The sequence below is a fragment of the Saccopteryx leptura genome, chromosome 4 (genome assembly GCF_036850995.1).
Source record: "Saccopteryx leptura isolate mSacLep1 chromosome 4, mSacLep1_pri_phased_curated, whole genome shotgun sequence".
NCBI classification, from domain to species: Eukaryota; Metazoa; Chordata; class Mammalia; order Chiroptera; family Emballonuridae; genus Saccopteryx; species Saccopteryx leptura.
The window spans coordinates 213,831,944-213,846,242 of NC_089506.1; the positions used below are offsets into that span (position 1 = coordinate 213,831,944).

Here is a 14,299-nt window from a genome sequence, read left to right on the forward strand (position 1 = left end):
ATAAATAGAGCTGGAGTGAGAAACAAATAAGCTTATACCTGTAAGGGTGTGGGACCCATAGTAAGAACTCCATGTTAACTATCACTTTCAATTTAAGAGATACAGGTACATAGGTAAATCTCAAATAAGGCAGAAAATGATAAGGAAGAAAGTTTTCGAGCAGGGATATGTTATGATAGAGTGGTGTTGAGGGAGAGAAGTATGGCAACAGTATCTATGTATATATTTACTTAAACAACCAGACAGTTCAGTGAAAAAATTTCATCTTTTATTTGTGGAAAATACAATTAACTTTGGCTTTAGTAGTTCTTATTGAGTTGCTTGAACTGTTTGCAAGAGTTTTAGGACAATGGAATCATAATCCATGACTAAAATTGGATTTTTCAAATCAACTCATCTTCAAACTTTTGTAGTTAACATGCAAACAAAGATATAAGATAGAATGTCAAATCTAGTTACTCACTACTATTAGCTTTAAAAGTGTCAATACATAGTGGTTCTGGCTGGGTTGTTCAGTGAATAGAGCGTCATCCAGGTGCACAGAGGTCGCAGGTTGGATCCCCAGTTAGGGCATATATGAGAGATACTCAGTGAGTGCACAACTAAATAGAATAACTAAGTGAAACAACAGGTTGATGCTTCTCTCTCTCTCTTTCTCTCCCTCCCCCCCCAAGAAAAAAAGTGTCAGTGGTGTTTGTTAAAGGTGTAAGTGCTTCTATACAGCTTGAAAAAAATCTGAGCTCTAGTCAGCCAGCCAATAATTTTGTCAGAAGAAGATGTTAATAATTTTGCTTGAATCATCAGAGTAATTGTGACTGTATTATTTGACTCATGGAATAGTGATAGGTACTTTTATTTTTATTTTATTTTGTGTAATATTCTGTTATTATTTTTGAGGTAAATAACAAATATGTCATTTTTACCCATGCTTGTTTGTGTTTTCATTTTACTTCATTATAATTAATTAGATCAGAAATAAGATATGAATAATTTGAGAAAGCCTATATGTCTGTTTTCTCAGCTGTAAAAGGGATAACTTAAAATACATTAATTATAAAAGAGTAAATACTTAAATATTAGCTAAAATTACAACAGTGAAATACCATTTTTACCTATCAGACTATGAGGGTAGTGGACCAATTCTGTAGTTTTTTACTACTTTTTATTATTATGTGTATAGTATTCTTTTTGGAGAAAATGTGCTTATTAACTTTAAAAAATCATTCCACATATAACATAAAATATAATTAATATATTTTTATTAAAATTCAAGCAATACAGAAGGTCATAGAGTTGAAAAATAAAATTCTTTAACCCCCAACTCTTCCCGTTCCAGTCCTCACCACAAAGGTAAACACTAATTACAATTCAGTAGGTATCTTTAGTTTGTATATGTATTTCAGAATTTACTTTTAAAAAAACGATTGCTTTTTTTAGAGAGAGAATTGGTGGGGGGAGAGAGGGAGAGAAAGAAAGAGCAGAGGGAGAAGGAGAAGCATTCATTTGTTGCTACATTTACTTGTGCATTCATTGGTTGCTTCCCATATGTGCCCTGAAGCAGGAACTCACAACTTGGTTGTTTTGGGGACTACACTCTAACCAACTGGGCCAATTGTGTTACTTTATTAATTAGCAAAACAATCAAGAAATGTTACTTTGGGGAAAATGTTCTTGCTCTCCTTTAATAGTGTCATTTAGTAGCACATATTTATTTGTTTTCAAGTAATATAGATCTGAACTTGACTTAGGTTAAAACAGTAAGAGAGAAATGGAGAATCTAAGCTAATACCTAGATGATTCAAGCCTATGTGTCATTTCCCTCCAAGTATACAGATAACTGAGGAAAAAGAACAGAGGGGTTAATACTGAGGTGATTATCTACTTTGGCAGCTTTGAAATTTATAAAAGCCAGCATAATTTATTACAGAATTTATATCTCAAATACTAATTTATATCATGTGTTTGAGTATTTTTTATTACCATGTTTACTCAAAAGTATAATAAAACATTCCACTTGAAAAATAAAAGCATTGATTTTCCTTTAGATATTGGGTCAGAAAGGTACACTTTCAGTTTCACCATTCGTGATTCATCAAGCCATTTTGTAAATGCAACGTCCTGGGGCAAGGAAGATTACATCAGATCACTATCTGACAGCTTTAGGGTGGGTGAGTGTGGTAAGTTGGCATTGATTCTTAATCTGTTTTTATTATGGTATTATTCCTTTTGTATGTTTATGGTAACCACCGAGGGAGTCAAATGCAATATGGGAGTCCCCCTTATATACAGAGGATAAGTTCCAAGACCCCCAGTGGATGGATGCTTGAAACTGCAGATGGTACCCAACTTATACTATATGTATAAATATAAATATATATTATATATATAATTTTTTTCCTATACACATAGACCTATGATAAAATTTAATTTATAAATTAAGCACAGTACGAGATTAACAACAATAACTAATAAAAAATAGAACAATTACAACAATATACTATAATAAAATTTATGTGAATGTAGTCTGTCTCTCAAAATATCTGGTAACTGATCTGATGTATGAGACAGCCACTGAGTGACTAATAGGTGGGGAGCATATACCACCTGGATACACTGGACAAAGGGATGAATCACATCCCAGCAGGGATGGACGGAATGGGACGGCTCAAGATTTCATCATGGTATGCAGAATGCACACATTTTAAAACTTATGAATTGTTTATTTCTGGAATTTTCATTTAATATTTTTGGACTGCAGTTGACTACAGGTAACTGAAACCATGGAAAGTGAAACCATGGATAATGGGGGACTACTTAAGACAAAATTCATAATTCTCAAGAACCTTATCAGAAAAAAGTCAAAATTTAAGAGTGCAATACAGCCTGACCAGGTGGTGGTGCAGTAAATAGAGCTTTGGACTGGGACGCAGAGGACCCAGGTTCAAAACCCCGAGGTTGCTAGCTTGAGCATGGGCTCATCTGGATTGAGCACAGCTCACCAGCTTGAGCCCAAGGTCGCTGGCTTGAGCAAGGGTTCACTTGGTCTGCTGTAGCTCCCCGGTCAAGGCACATATGAGAAAGTAATCAATGAACAACTAAGGTGCCACAACAAAGATTGTTGCTTCTCATCTCTCTCTCTTCCTGCTTGTTTGGTCCTATCTGTCCCTCTCTTTGTCTCTTTCTGTCTCTGTCACCAAAAAAAAAAAAAAAAAAAAAAAGAGTGCAATACAAGGCATTCAGCATTATTGCTTGAAACAAACAAATGTGATAGTCACATATTTTTACAAGGTAGATTTATATCTTTGGTTTATTTCATTTTTAAGTTTATACCAATTTCTATCATTGTAATAAGCATTTAACAGAATGGGGCTGCTAAATAGATTTTGATAAAAGATGATATTTTAAAATATTATTTTGGTGAATTTTTAATGGATTTTAAGAAACTTTACTTTTAGTTTAAAATATCAAATCTTTTGCACCCTCTCCCCACCTCAATATCATTTATTCACAGTGGCTTTGAGAATTTTTTTTTTTTTTTTTTTTTTTTTTAGCAAGAGAGACAAAGACAGAAACTGGAACAGAGGGAGAAGAGGAACATCAACTTGTAGTTGTGGCACTTTTAGTTGTTCATTGATTGCTTCTCATACATGCCTTGACTGGGGGGTGGCGGCTCCAGGTGAGCCAGTGACCCCTTGCTCAAGCCAGCAACCTTTGCCAGTGACCATGGGGTCATGTCTATGATCCCATGTTCAAGCCAATGACCCTGTGCTCAAGCTGGTGAGCTTGTGTTCAAGTCAGTGACCTCAGTGTTTCCAACCTGGGACCTCAGTGTCCTAGATTGATGCTCTATCCACTCTGCCACCACCAATCAGGCAGAAAATTTCTTAATCTTGTTAGGCCTTGTCTACAAATTAATACCCTATAGATTCTAGTGAATGTTAAATGAGTTAGTGTGCCTGATATAAAGTATAGAATTTAGTCACTCAATAGATAACAGATCTAGCCTCATAGTAGAAGCAATAAAAAAGCTCATATACCAGATTTCTTTCATGATAGCAAAAAGAAGGAAAAGAGTAGTGCAGATAATTAAACTATTCCTCTCCAGTACTGCAGTATGAAGCAGCTTATTACACATATTAGTTATTTAGCACCTAATTATATATTGCCTTGTAATACTAATTTTCAAATTTATATGTAGTATCTCTCTAACAGTTAAAGTAACTGAACATAGGATTTGAAGGCAGAAAATTTTGCAGACTTCACAAGGCCCAGTACAATTAGAAACATTCCTTGGATGAATGTCAGAACATTAGTCACATAGAGTTAAAGATATATTTGGTACTAAAATATGTTATATGTTGCCTGACTGGTGGTAGCACAGTGGATTGAGCATGGAAACCTTGAGGTCATTGGCTTTAGCGCATGCTCATCTAGTTGAGAACAGGCTCGCCAGCTTGAGCACAAGTTTGCTGGCTTGAGCATGAGATCATCAAAATGATCCCATGGTCGCAGGCTTGTGCCCAAAGGTTGCTGGGTTGAAGCCTGAGGTTGCTTGGTTGAGCCCAAGGTTGCTGGCTTGAGCAAGGGATTATGCCACAGCTGGAGCCCCCTATTCAAATCACATATGAGAAGCAATCAATGAACAACTGAAGTGCCTCAATTACAAGTTGATGCTTCTCATCTCTCTCCCTTCCTGTCTCTCTCTGTCTCACTCTCAAAAAAAAAAAAAAAGTTATATGTTAATGGTGTTTGTGAGGATGAATGGGATAAGGAATTTTAAAGGCGTAAACTCAACAATGATTATAAATCTAAATAGGATTTTAGTATGGTAGCGTGAAAAGATTACAGATTTTTGAATCAGAACAATTCTAATTCTGGCTCTACTACGTTCTAAAAGTAGTTCAATCTCTGTGAGTTTCAATTTTTTCATTTGTAAAAAGGGATTGATTGTGTGAGTCATTAGCAAAGTAGAGCACAAAAATGTTTAACCTAGCCCAGTGGTCGGCAAACTTATTAGTCAACAGAGCCAAATATCAACAGTATGACTGAAATTTCTTTTGAGAGCCAAATTTTTTAAACTTAAACTATATAAGTAGGTATATTCCTTATTGAGGTAGCGCCTACACATGGTATTTTGTGGAAGAGCCACACTCAAGGGGCCAAAGAGCCGCATGTGGCTCGCGAGCTGCAGTTCTAACCCATAAGGAAATGGAAGCCCTAAAATGTTAACTCATTAGCTTATTAAATTGTGGAACTCAAATCAGGACCCATATTTTGCATTGCTCTTTCTACCCCATCACTATTATTTTCCTAGGGCAACTGTGAATTGGGTGAAGATCAATTAAGTCTTTATAGAAGGACTTGTTTTTTTTTTTTGTTTTTTTTTCATTTTTCTGAAGCTGGAAACAGGGAGAGACAGTCAGACAGACTCCCGCATGCGCCCGACCGGGATCCACCCAGCACGCCCACCAGGGGCGGTGCTCTGCCCCCCAGGGGGCGATGCTCTGCCCATCCTGGGTGTCGCCATATTGCGACCAGAGCCACTCTAGCGCCTGAGGCAGAGGCCACAGAGCCATCCCCAGCGCCCGGGCCATCCTTGCTCCAATGGAGCCTTGGCTGCGGGAGGGGAAGAGAGAGACAGAGAGGAAAGCGCGGCGGAAGGGTGGAGAAGCAAATGGGCGCTTCTCCTATGTGCCCTGGCCGAGAATCGAACCCGGGTCCTCCGCACGCTAGGCCGACGCTCTACCGCTGAGCCAACCGGCCAGGGCGACTTGTTCTTTTTTTGAAAATCTATTTATTTATTCATTCATTCATTTTAGAGAGGAGAGAGAGAGAGAGGGAGAAAGGGGGAGGAGCAGGAAGCATCAACTGCCATATGTGCCTTGACCAGACAAGTGTAGGGTTTTGAACCGGTGACCTCAGCGTTCCAGGTCGACGCTTTAACCACTGCGCCACTGCAGGTCAGGCAGAAGGACTTGTTCTAATCAAATCAAATATAGAAGGGCAATCTGACTTTGGGCTAGATAGAGGGTGGCGAAGGACAATCTGACTTTGGGCGAGGGGTATGCAACATAATTTAATGACAAAATAACCTAGACATGTTTTCTTTGAATATATGTACCCTGATTTATTAATGTCATCCCATTACCATTAATAAAAATTTATTTAAAAAACAAAAAAAACAAACAAAAAAAATATATAGAAGGGCATCTTGTAATCAAATAAAATGTTCAGTGTAAATAATCAATAAAGTAATATTAATGTGGGTCCTATGTTGGGATTTAAATAGAAAGCATCAGAAATGTCTCTGGGATCACATTGATGGTCGTACTCCAGTATTCTTTCTCACAGTGACACATGAAAATTACTGGAAAAGATATATGACCCCAACTCAGAAATCAGAAATAACATAATAATGTTTATTATTATATATTCTTGTTTTTTATTTATCCTGTGACTTTTTTTTTGTAATAGCATCATACTTTTCCCTCTGTTTTAGTGATAATTGAAAATCCCCTGATCCAAAGAAAGGACTTAGAAAGAGAAGAAAAATTCAGCCCTGCAACTCCTAGGTAACTATCTAGCACAGAGATCAATAAGCTTTATGCTAGAATGATCAATATTAATGAGTTTTTGTGTGCCATATTAGCAGAGAGATTACTAAAGGAGTATACTTCAATTTGAAAATTGGGATTTTAATTCCTCACCATGTTTACTTTTTATTGTAAAATAATTTACTTTGATATAGGGTTACATGAAAAATGGCTTTCTTTTTAGTATTTTGATTCTCATTCTTAGATTTACAAAAATTCTACTCAAGTCACACTAAAACTGAACAATAAGATAGATCTTGAAAGTCACATGTATATTTTCATATCAAACTATAACTCTGCTCACATCCTTATTGTCTTAGTTCAGGTTCTCTGGAAGCAGAGCCTGAAGGAAGATTTGTTGAAGGTGAGCTCTCAGGAGCAGCCTGTAAGGATAGGTTTGGGGGGGGGGGGGCTGAGCAGAGGCAGGGTCAGCTGCAGCCCAGGCTCAGCCTGACTCATTTTCTCCTTCTCTTCTTTGAAGTATCAGCTTGAATGTCACCTACTTACTTAGACCATTCTCATCTACTCTCTGTAGTAGCCCTTCCAGTTCATTACTTCTCCCTGTGCTGTTAGTTATCAAAGCCCCAATCACTGTCTGAGATTATTCGATTGTTTTGTCTCTTTCTCACACATGTGAACTTCATGAGATCAAAGATCTTATCTGTTTTCTTCACCACTGTATCCCCGGTGACTACACTACAATTCGGCACAGAATAGGCTCTCAATAAATATATATTTATGGAATGAATGAATGAATGAATGAATGAAGGGAAGAGCATTCTTGGAAGAGGAGACAAACATGAAACCTCTTGGCCTTTTCCAGAATAGTTAATAATAAGTTGAACCATAGGAAACTGGTGATGTTTGACTATTTTTTGTTTAAAAATGTTAATTCATAGGTAGTAGTCTGATATGGCTGATACAGGGCAAGGACAGAGGAGCAGCAGGAGGAGAGCTGGAGAGAGAAGCAGAAACATTTCACAGACAGCTTTGCCCATTGTACCAACTTCATTCTTTGGTGATGCCTAGCCTGGAAGGTCTTTGAACTGAGAAATAATACACTCATATTTCTGGGTTAGGAAGATTCCTTTGGCTACATCAGGAGGATACTGTAGGAGGAGACAGGGCAATAATTTGGGTGAGAAGTGATGAGGTAAATACCTAAAGCAGTAGTGGAGGAGGAGAGGGAGAAGGGCCTGCATTAGAGGGCTGGAAAGAAACTCCACAAGGAGACTTGGGAGTTGATTGGCTGGAGGGGGAAGAGTGCCTCAATTCAAGTTCAGTTGTTAACGCTGCACATTTTCTCCGTACAGAGAACCACAGGGATAAGTGAAGTACAGTCCTTGATTTAAAGTCTGCAGGCAGGGTGGTCAGTGTTACAGAGCTGCAGACAACAAATGTGGTCTGGCGCTTTTATACTTTTATTTCACACAGAAGGAAGCTGAAGCTCAGAGGCTTGAGCAAGGTCAGAGAATTCAGGCACAAATTGGTCCTCAAAACATTTTCTTAATGAAAATATATTTTAGACAAAAATATTTTACTACATTTTTTCAATATTTTTAAGAGTAAATGTATAAATTTTCTTAATATAGCCTAAATTACAATAAAAAATTGAACTGTGAACCTGGAAGTATTTTTTTATTTAGATATTAAATTTAATGGGGTGACATTGATCAATAAGAATACATAAGTTTCAGGTAAACATTTCTATAGCCTTTGAACTATTGATTGTGTTGTGTGCCCATCATTCAAAGGGAAGTATTTTCCTATTAAAAAAATCATTTAAAAAACTTTCTCATTGATTTGAGAGAGAAAGGGGAAAGGAGGAGGTGGGGAAGGGAAGGAGAGTGAGAATCATCAACTTACTGTTTTACTTAGTTGTTCCATTTAATTGTGCACTCACTGATTGTTTCTCATATGTGCCCTGACTGTTGACATCAGGTCAACACTTTATTCACTGAGCCTCCTGGACAGGGCTATTAAAAATCATTTGTTGGCCCTGGCCGGTTGGCTCAGCGGTAGAGCGTCGGCCTAGCGTGCGGAGGACCCGGGTTCGATTCCCGGCCAGGGCACACAGGAGAAGCGCCCATTTGCTTCTCCACCCCTCTGCCGCGCTTTCCTCTCTGTCTCTCTCGTCCCCTCCCGCAGCCGAGGCTCCATTGGAGCAAAGATGGCCCGGGCGCTGGGGATGGCTCTGTGGCCTCTGCCTCAGGCGCTAGAGTGGCTCTGGTCGCAACATGGCAACACCCAGGATGGGCAGAGCATCGCCCCCTGGTGGGCAGAGCGTCGCCCCATGGTGGGCATGCTGGGTGGATCCCGGTCGGGCGCATGTGGGAGTCTGTCTGACTGTCTCTCCCTGTTTCCAGCTTCAGAAAAATGAAAAAAAAAAAAAAAATCATTTGTTATTAACTTTTTGTGTATGTTTTTGCAATTTAGTGATTGTAAATTATTGCTCAGTGAAGATCACTCAACAGTAAAAGTTTGTTCCAGTTATGAAGTGGACACCAAGTTACTTTCTTTGATATACTTACCTGTTAAAGAGTCTCGGGATTATTATTCACTGGGTGATATTGTTGCAAATGGACACAGTCTTGCTGGGAGAATTATTAACGTGCTTGCAGCTGTAAGGTCGGTAAGTTAAAACTTCAACTAAGTCAAGTTCGATTTGGCAAGGGAGTTCTATCACTTAATTTATGTTTGGAAAGTAGTTGTTGGTTAACTGGAGTGGGTATTCCTCTATATTTTGATCCAGTCAGTTGAATTAAGAAATTGGTACTACTTCTCATTAAAGGGAAAGTAGCATTTTATCTGCGAATAAGTAGCAAAATAAAATCATATTTGAATGTTAAATACCACACACATTTATAAATGATCTGTTAACTATATGAGAGCCTTTCACACTTTGGTTAACACAAAGATGCAAATGGGAAAGGGTAAAGTCATTGACTTGAAGATCTCCATGAAGTTACTTAAAGGGTATAAGTGGCATAAATCAAGGAATCAATTCTGTGCCTGTTCTCAGAGCTGTCCTGAGAAACCCACTGTACTGTGTAGTAGGGGCCTGGTGACCTACTGCACAGCCATGTGGTGAAAAGCAGGGAGGGACAACACTCCATGGGGCTCTGGGCATGTTTCACCATTTGTTGCATCAGCATCGCCCTCTTACTTGAATTATTGCCCCAAGTTTTGAACTCCACTGGACAGACTAGAGTCACTTAAAATTAAAGTACACAGAGAAAATTAGAGGGGCAAGACCAGTTCCTCAGTATATGGAATAATGATAGTTAAAAAAAAAAGGAAATTGACTTGGGTACTTGTAGTTAATGTTGTAAGTAATTGCTAATTGTTTTTCTGTATTAAATGACTGACTGATTAGAGTGTCAGCTATACCCAATGATAGGCCCTTGATGGCAGAGGCAGGTCTGCTTTGTTCATCACTCTGGTTCCAGTTTAATTAACACAATGCCACTTACACAGTGAGCTCTCAGTATAATCCAGGATGAAGGAATAAACACCCTACATGATAATCATGAAAAATAGGAGAAATCCCTTTCTCGGCAATTTAGGTTCAATCTTACTTAAAGACAACATATGATCTCTCAATTTCCCTGCAATCCTATATAATGTCATTATAGTACAATGTAGAAAGAATTTTCTAATGCTTGGTGTGAATATAAGCAAAAATCTGCAACAGCTTTTTCCAGCCCCCTCCCACCTCTACCCCACTAATCTGGTACTTTCTCCTAGAATTACATTACTTATTTTTAAAGATATTATTTATTTATTTATTTATTTATTTATTTATTTATTTATTTATTTGAGAGGGGGGGAGAGAGAGAGAGAGAGAGAGAGAGAGAGAGAGAGAAGGTGGGAGGAGCAGGAAGCATCAACTCCCATATGTGCCTTGACTGGGTAGGCCCAGGGTTTTGAACTGGTGACCTCAGCTTTCTATATTACTTATTTTTTCCCACTGCCTTCTTTCTCCCATTTTGCTCTATTCCTCTTACATTTCCTTTCTTCACATTTTTAGTTAACCTATTCTCTCTTCCTTACCTCTGCTTTAGTCTTTTTACTTTAAAACTCCTTTTTGTACAATTTTCTTGTGTGCTATATAATATGGCAGACCTCTCTCTTCTCTGGCTGTTCTTTCCTCGAACTTTTTTTCTACATACTACTCTTCTATGGGTAGCTGTGAGTCTTCCTTCAGCTTCTTCCCATGGGGCTCAGACCTGCTAATAGATACAATGATGGTAGTGGCAGAGGGCAGCCAGATGATGGTCTATGTTTGGGCCATTACTATGTGGTGTCAGAGGTGCCTGCTGTTTCATGTGATAACCTCTGGGGGAAAAGAAGGGCCCCTACTTCACCTTCATTTCCACAATTCTCTTACTTCACAACATGGATTGAATCAGACTGTGTCAAAGCTCTTTCCTGTCAGCCTTCATTTGGTCCTCACCACCTTATCCTTATGAAGGCACAGAGGAGGTATTAATATTCATACTTGCACTAGAAAGATGAGGACACTGAGGTTCAGAGAGACTGAGTTCATCCAGTCACATGAACTTCTTGCCAAAGCTCTGTATGTAGTAACCCATGGGGATACACAGATGTTGAAAATATATCATACTTTCTATCCTCAATGAGTCCACATATATGCCACCCATGGGCTTGTCATGGAGCATTTGTTCTAATATGTTGAAAAGACCCCATAGTCTTAACTTAAAATACATATATCTGTACTTCTCTTCAATTAAACTGTGTAACTAACAACATCAGCTAAATATACCTAGTTTAGAGATAGAAGATGCTTTATTTTTTTATGTTTTTTAAGTGAGAGGAGGGAGATAGTGAGACAGACTCTCCCACATGTGCCCCAATAGGGAGCCACCTGGCACCCCCCCCCCCTTGGGCCAATGCTTGAATCAACTGAGCTATTTTTAGCACATGAGGCTAACACACTTGGACCAACTGAGCTATCCTCAGCACTGGGGGCTGACACTTGAACCAATTGAACCACTGGCTGCGGGAGGAGAAGAGGAAGAGAAAGGGGAGAGAGAGGGAAAGTAAAGCAGATGGTCACTTCTCTTATGTGCCCTGAACAGGAATGATTCTGGGATGTTCATATGCCAGGCCAACACTCTATCCACCGAGCCAACTGGTCAGGGCCTAGGAGATGCTTTAAACTATCAAATATACATTAGTAATTCTTGCCATTTTGATACTTCTTATTTTCTGTTTAAAGAGTAAACATTTGAGTATTTTCATCAATAAATATACATATTTAGGTACCTCTATAATTATAGGTGAAGAATAACAATTTTCTTCTATCTAAGGTTGGAGAGCCAAAAAACTTTACAACTTCAGACCGAAGGAAAGGCCAGAGGTGTGAAGTTAAACTCTATGATGAGACAGAGTCTTCTTTTGCAATGATATGGTAATCTTCCGTATCTGTTTCAAACTGTGAAATGCCTGCTATTATCACCAAGACAAAACATTTTTATTTTATCACAAAGATGATTGATTTACTATCATGAGAAATAATGATAGGAGAGAAATGATATTTTAAAAATAAGCATTGCTTTTGTATTTTGAGTTGTTACAATCTGTGCTGTGAGAGTACCTTAAAATGAGATCTTTAGATGGCATGGGATTGCTTAGTTAGACACACTGGGACAGCTGTATTATTTTACTCTTTTATCAAAAATGGTGATTTATTAGATCCCATTGATAAGAACATGCCAGACTTTCCATGATTCCTTAGGTAATACCTTGGAGCTAGGCCATAGAAAGACAATAGAAAAGCAAGAGTCTCAGGCTGGGTTCTGTGGGGCTCCTGATGTGTCGGATGTGGGCAGTATGTTCTGAAGTACTGCAGGGTATTACATGGCATTGTTTAGACTCCATATGCCTGGGTACCAAACAAGGCACTTAATTTGAAATGAGACTTCATCAAGGTGCCTGAGCAGTTTATCCATTGCAGGGGCCCTCGCTTAGTAGTCTGAAAGAGTGACTTCAGAGTCTTTAGACTTTAGTCACTCAGTTCCAAGTAGCCTGGAGTGACCTGAATGGTGGGAAAATAAATAATTGATGGAGCAGAAGTTGTTAGAGATTAATGGCTTGATCATGTGGATGTAAAGTGCTCTGTGAAATAGTGTAGCCCTGCAAAATACAGGAGAAACCAACATCTTTAACTTGTGTCTTTGCTATGTTAAGGGCTGAGGGATTAACCATCTTTTTTTGGGGGGTAAATAATGTTTACTGTGAGATTTTTCCTAATGTATTCAATTCTTATCACTTCCTTTTAAAACATGCAGTTGGGATAATGAATCCATTCTACTTGCACAGAGCTGGGTGCCACGAGAAACAGGTATCATACTGCAATTATTGTGTTCAGTATTGGTCATTTTTTTTTATCATCATGTAATAATTTAAACATGGCTTTTCCTCCCAAACAGTAATATTTGCCTCAGATGTAAGAATAAGTTTTGACAAATTTCGGAACTGCATGACAGCAACTGTAATCTCAAAAACCATTATTACAACTAATCCAGGTAAAAGGTTATCTAAAATTTTTTATCCTTTTGGAAATGACTATATCACATATTCCAATATTTGTGTATTTAAGAATTAAAACAAAGCTCAGATTTCATTTGAATTGAAAATGAAAGATTATTTTATGGCTTTTTAAAATGTATAAAAGCTGTATCTTTGCTATCTTTACTGAAGAAATATAAAAAACTAGACTCATTTTTAAAGCATCATCTCTTGTGATGACTTTTGAGAGATCAGTGCTATTAATTGGATAACCTAAATTATTGACTATTTAAAATAAATTCAGTTTCACTACATTTAAATAACTTAGTGCTAGAGCACTGAGAACATATATGTGGTATCATTAGTTTATAACTGTAATTAAATGTCTAGCAGGCCTACTGGGGTGATTGTTCAAAGGAGTTGTAGCGTTTCCAGTGTAAAATCAGGGGAGCAGGGCCTGGGGACAGAGGGAATTGGTGTGTTTAAGCATCCTCTGAATGCTTTGAGGTGCAGAGAGAGGGGTCAGCCCAACACTGAAGAGGAGTGCAGAATTCCCAGAAATGGCATCACTGCCACAGTTTCAAGAAGATATAAATATAGTAGTGTGTCATTTAAACATAAGCTCACTCTACTGGTCAATAACAAAGCATCAGTAGTTACCGAGAACTATAAAACAATTTTATATCTTTGACCAAATCATTATCAGAATTTCTGAACTTAGAATTACTATGATATATGATGGAAAGTGACAAGACTCTGTTTTTTATATAAGTACACTGAATCTTCACATCTTGAAAGCAGCATCATGGGAGGTGATGTGACACAGTGATTTGTTCTTTGTCGAACTCTCACCTGCGGAGTATGTGCTGTGTGCTGGGCACGGTTCTGGGGCCCGGGGACAAAACACAATTATCTCCACTTTCATGGAGCTCACATTCTAGCAGGGAGAGACAGATAATAAACAATAAAGATAACACATCTGTGAATTCTGAAATATTTAAGAAGAAAAAGAGGAGCAGGAGGTCCAGAGTGCTCCAGTATGTGTAGGCCAGGTTACTGTTTACAGAGGATGGTCAGGTAGACCTCAATGGGGGGGTACAAATTTGAACAAAGGTGTGATGAAACAGTTAGGTGTTTAACTACAGGAAAAGGTGCCAGGCAGAGGGAACTGC

At 38.3% G+C, this 14,299-nt stretch overlaps 1 protein-coding gene across 1 annotated transcript in view; it reads left to right on the top strand.

Moving 5' to 3' along the window:
- The window catches only part of MEIOB (meiosis specific with OB-fold), a 44,060-nt gene that overhangs the window by 10,703 nt on the left and 19,058 nt on the right, over window positions 1-14,299 (top strand). Inside the window, exons 4-9 of the mRNA XM_066379998.1 lie at window positions 2,046-2,177; window positions 6,500-6,572; window positions 9,030-9,225; window positions 11,927-12,027; window positions 12,908-12,960; window positions 13,049-13,144. Of these exons, the coding sequence (XP_066236095.1) occupies window positions 2,046-2,177; window positions 6,500-6,572; window positions 9,030-9,225; window positions 11,927-12,027; window positions 12,908-12,960; window positions 13,049-13,144 (651 nt within the window). The remainder of the gene's footprint in view (window positions 1-2,045; window positions 2,178-6,499; window positions 6,573-9,029; window positions 9,226-11,926; window positions 12,028-12,907; window positions 12,961-13,048; window positions 13,145-14,299) is intronic.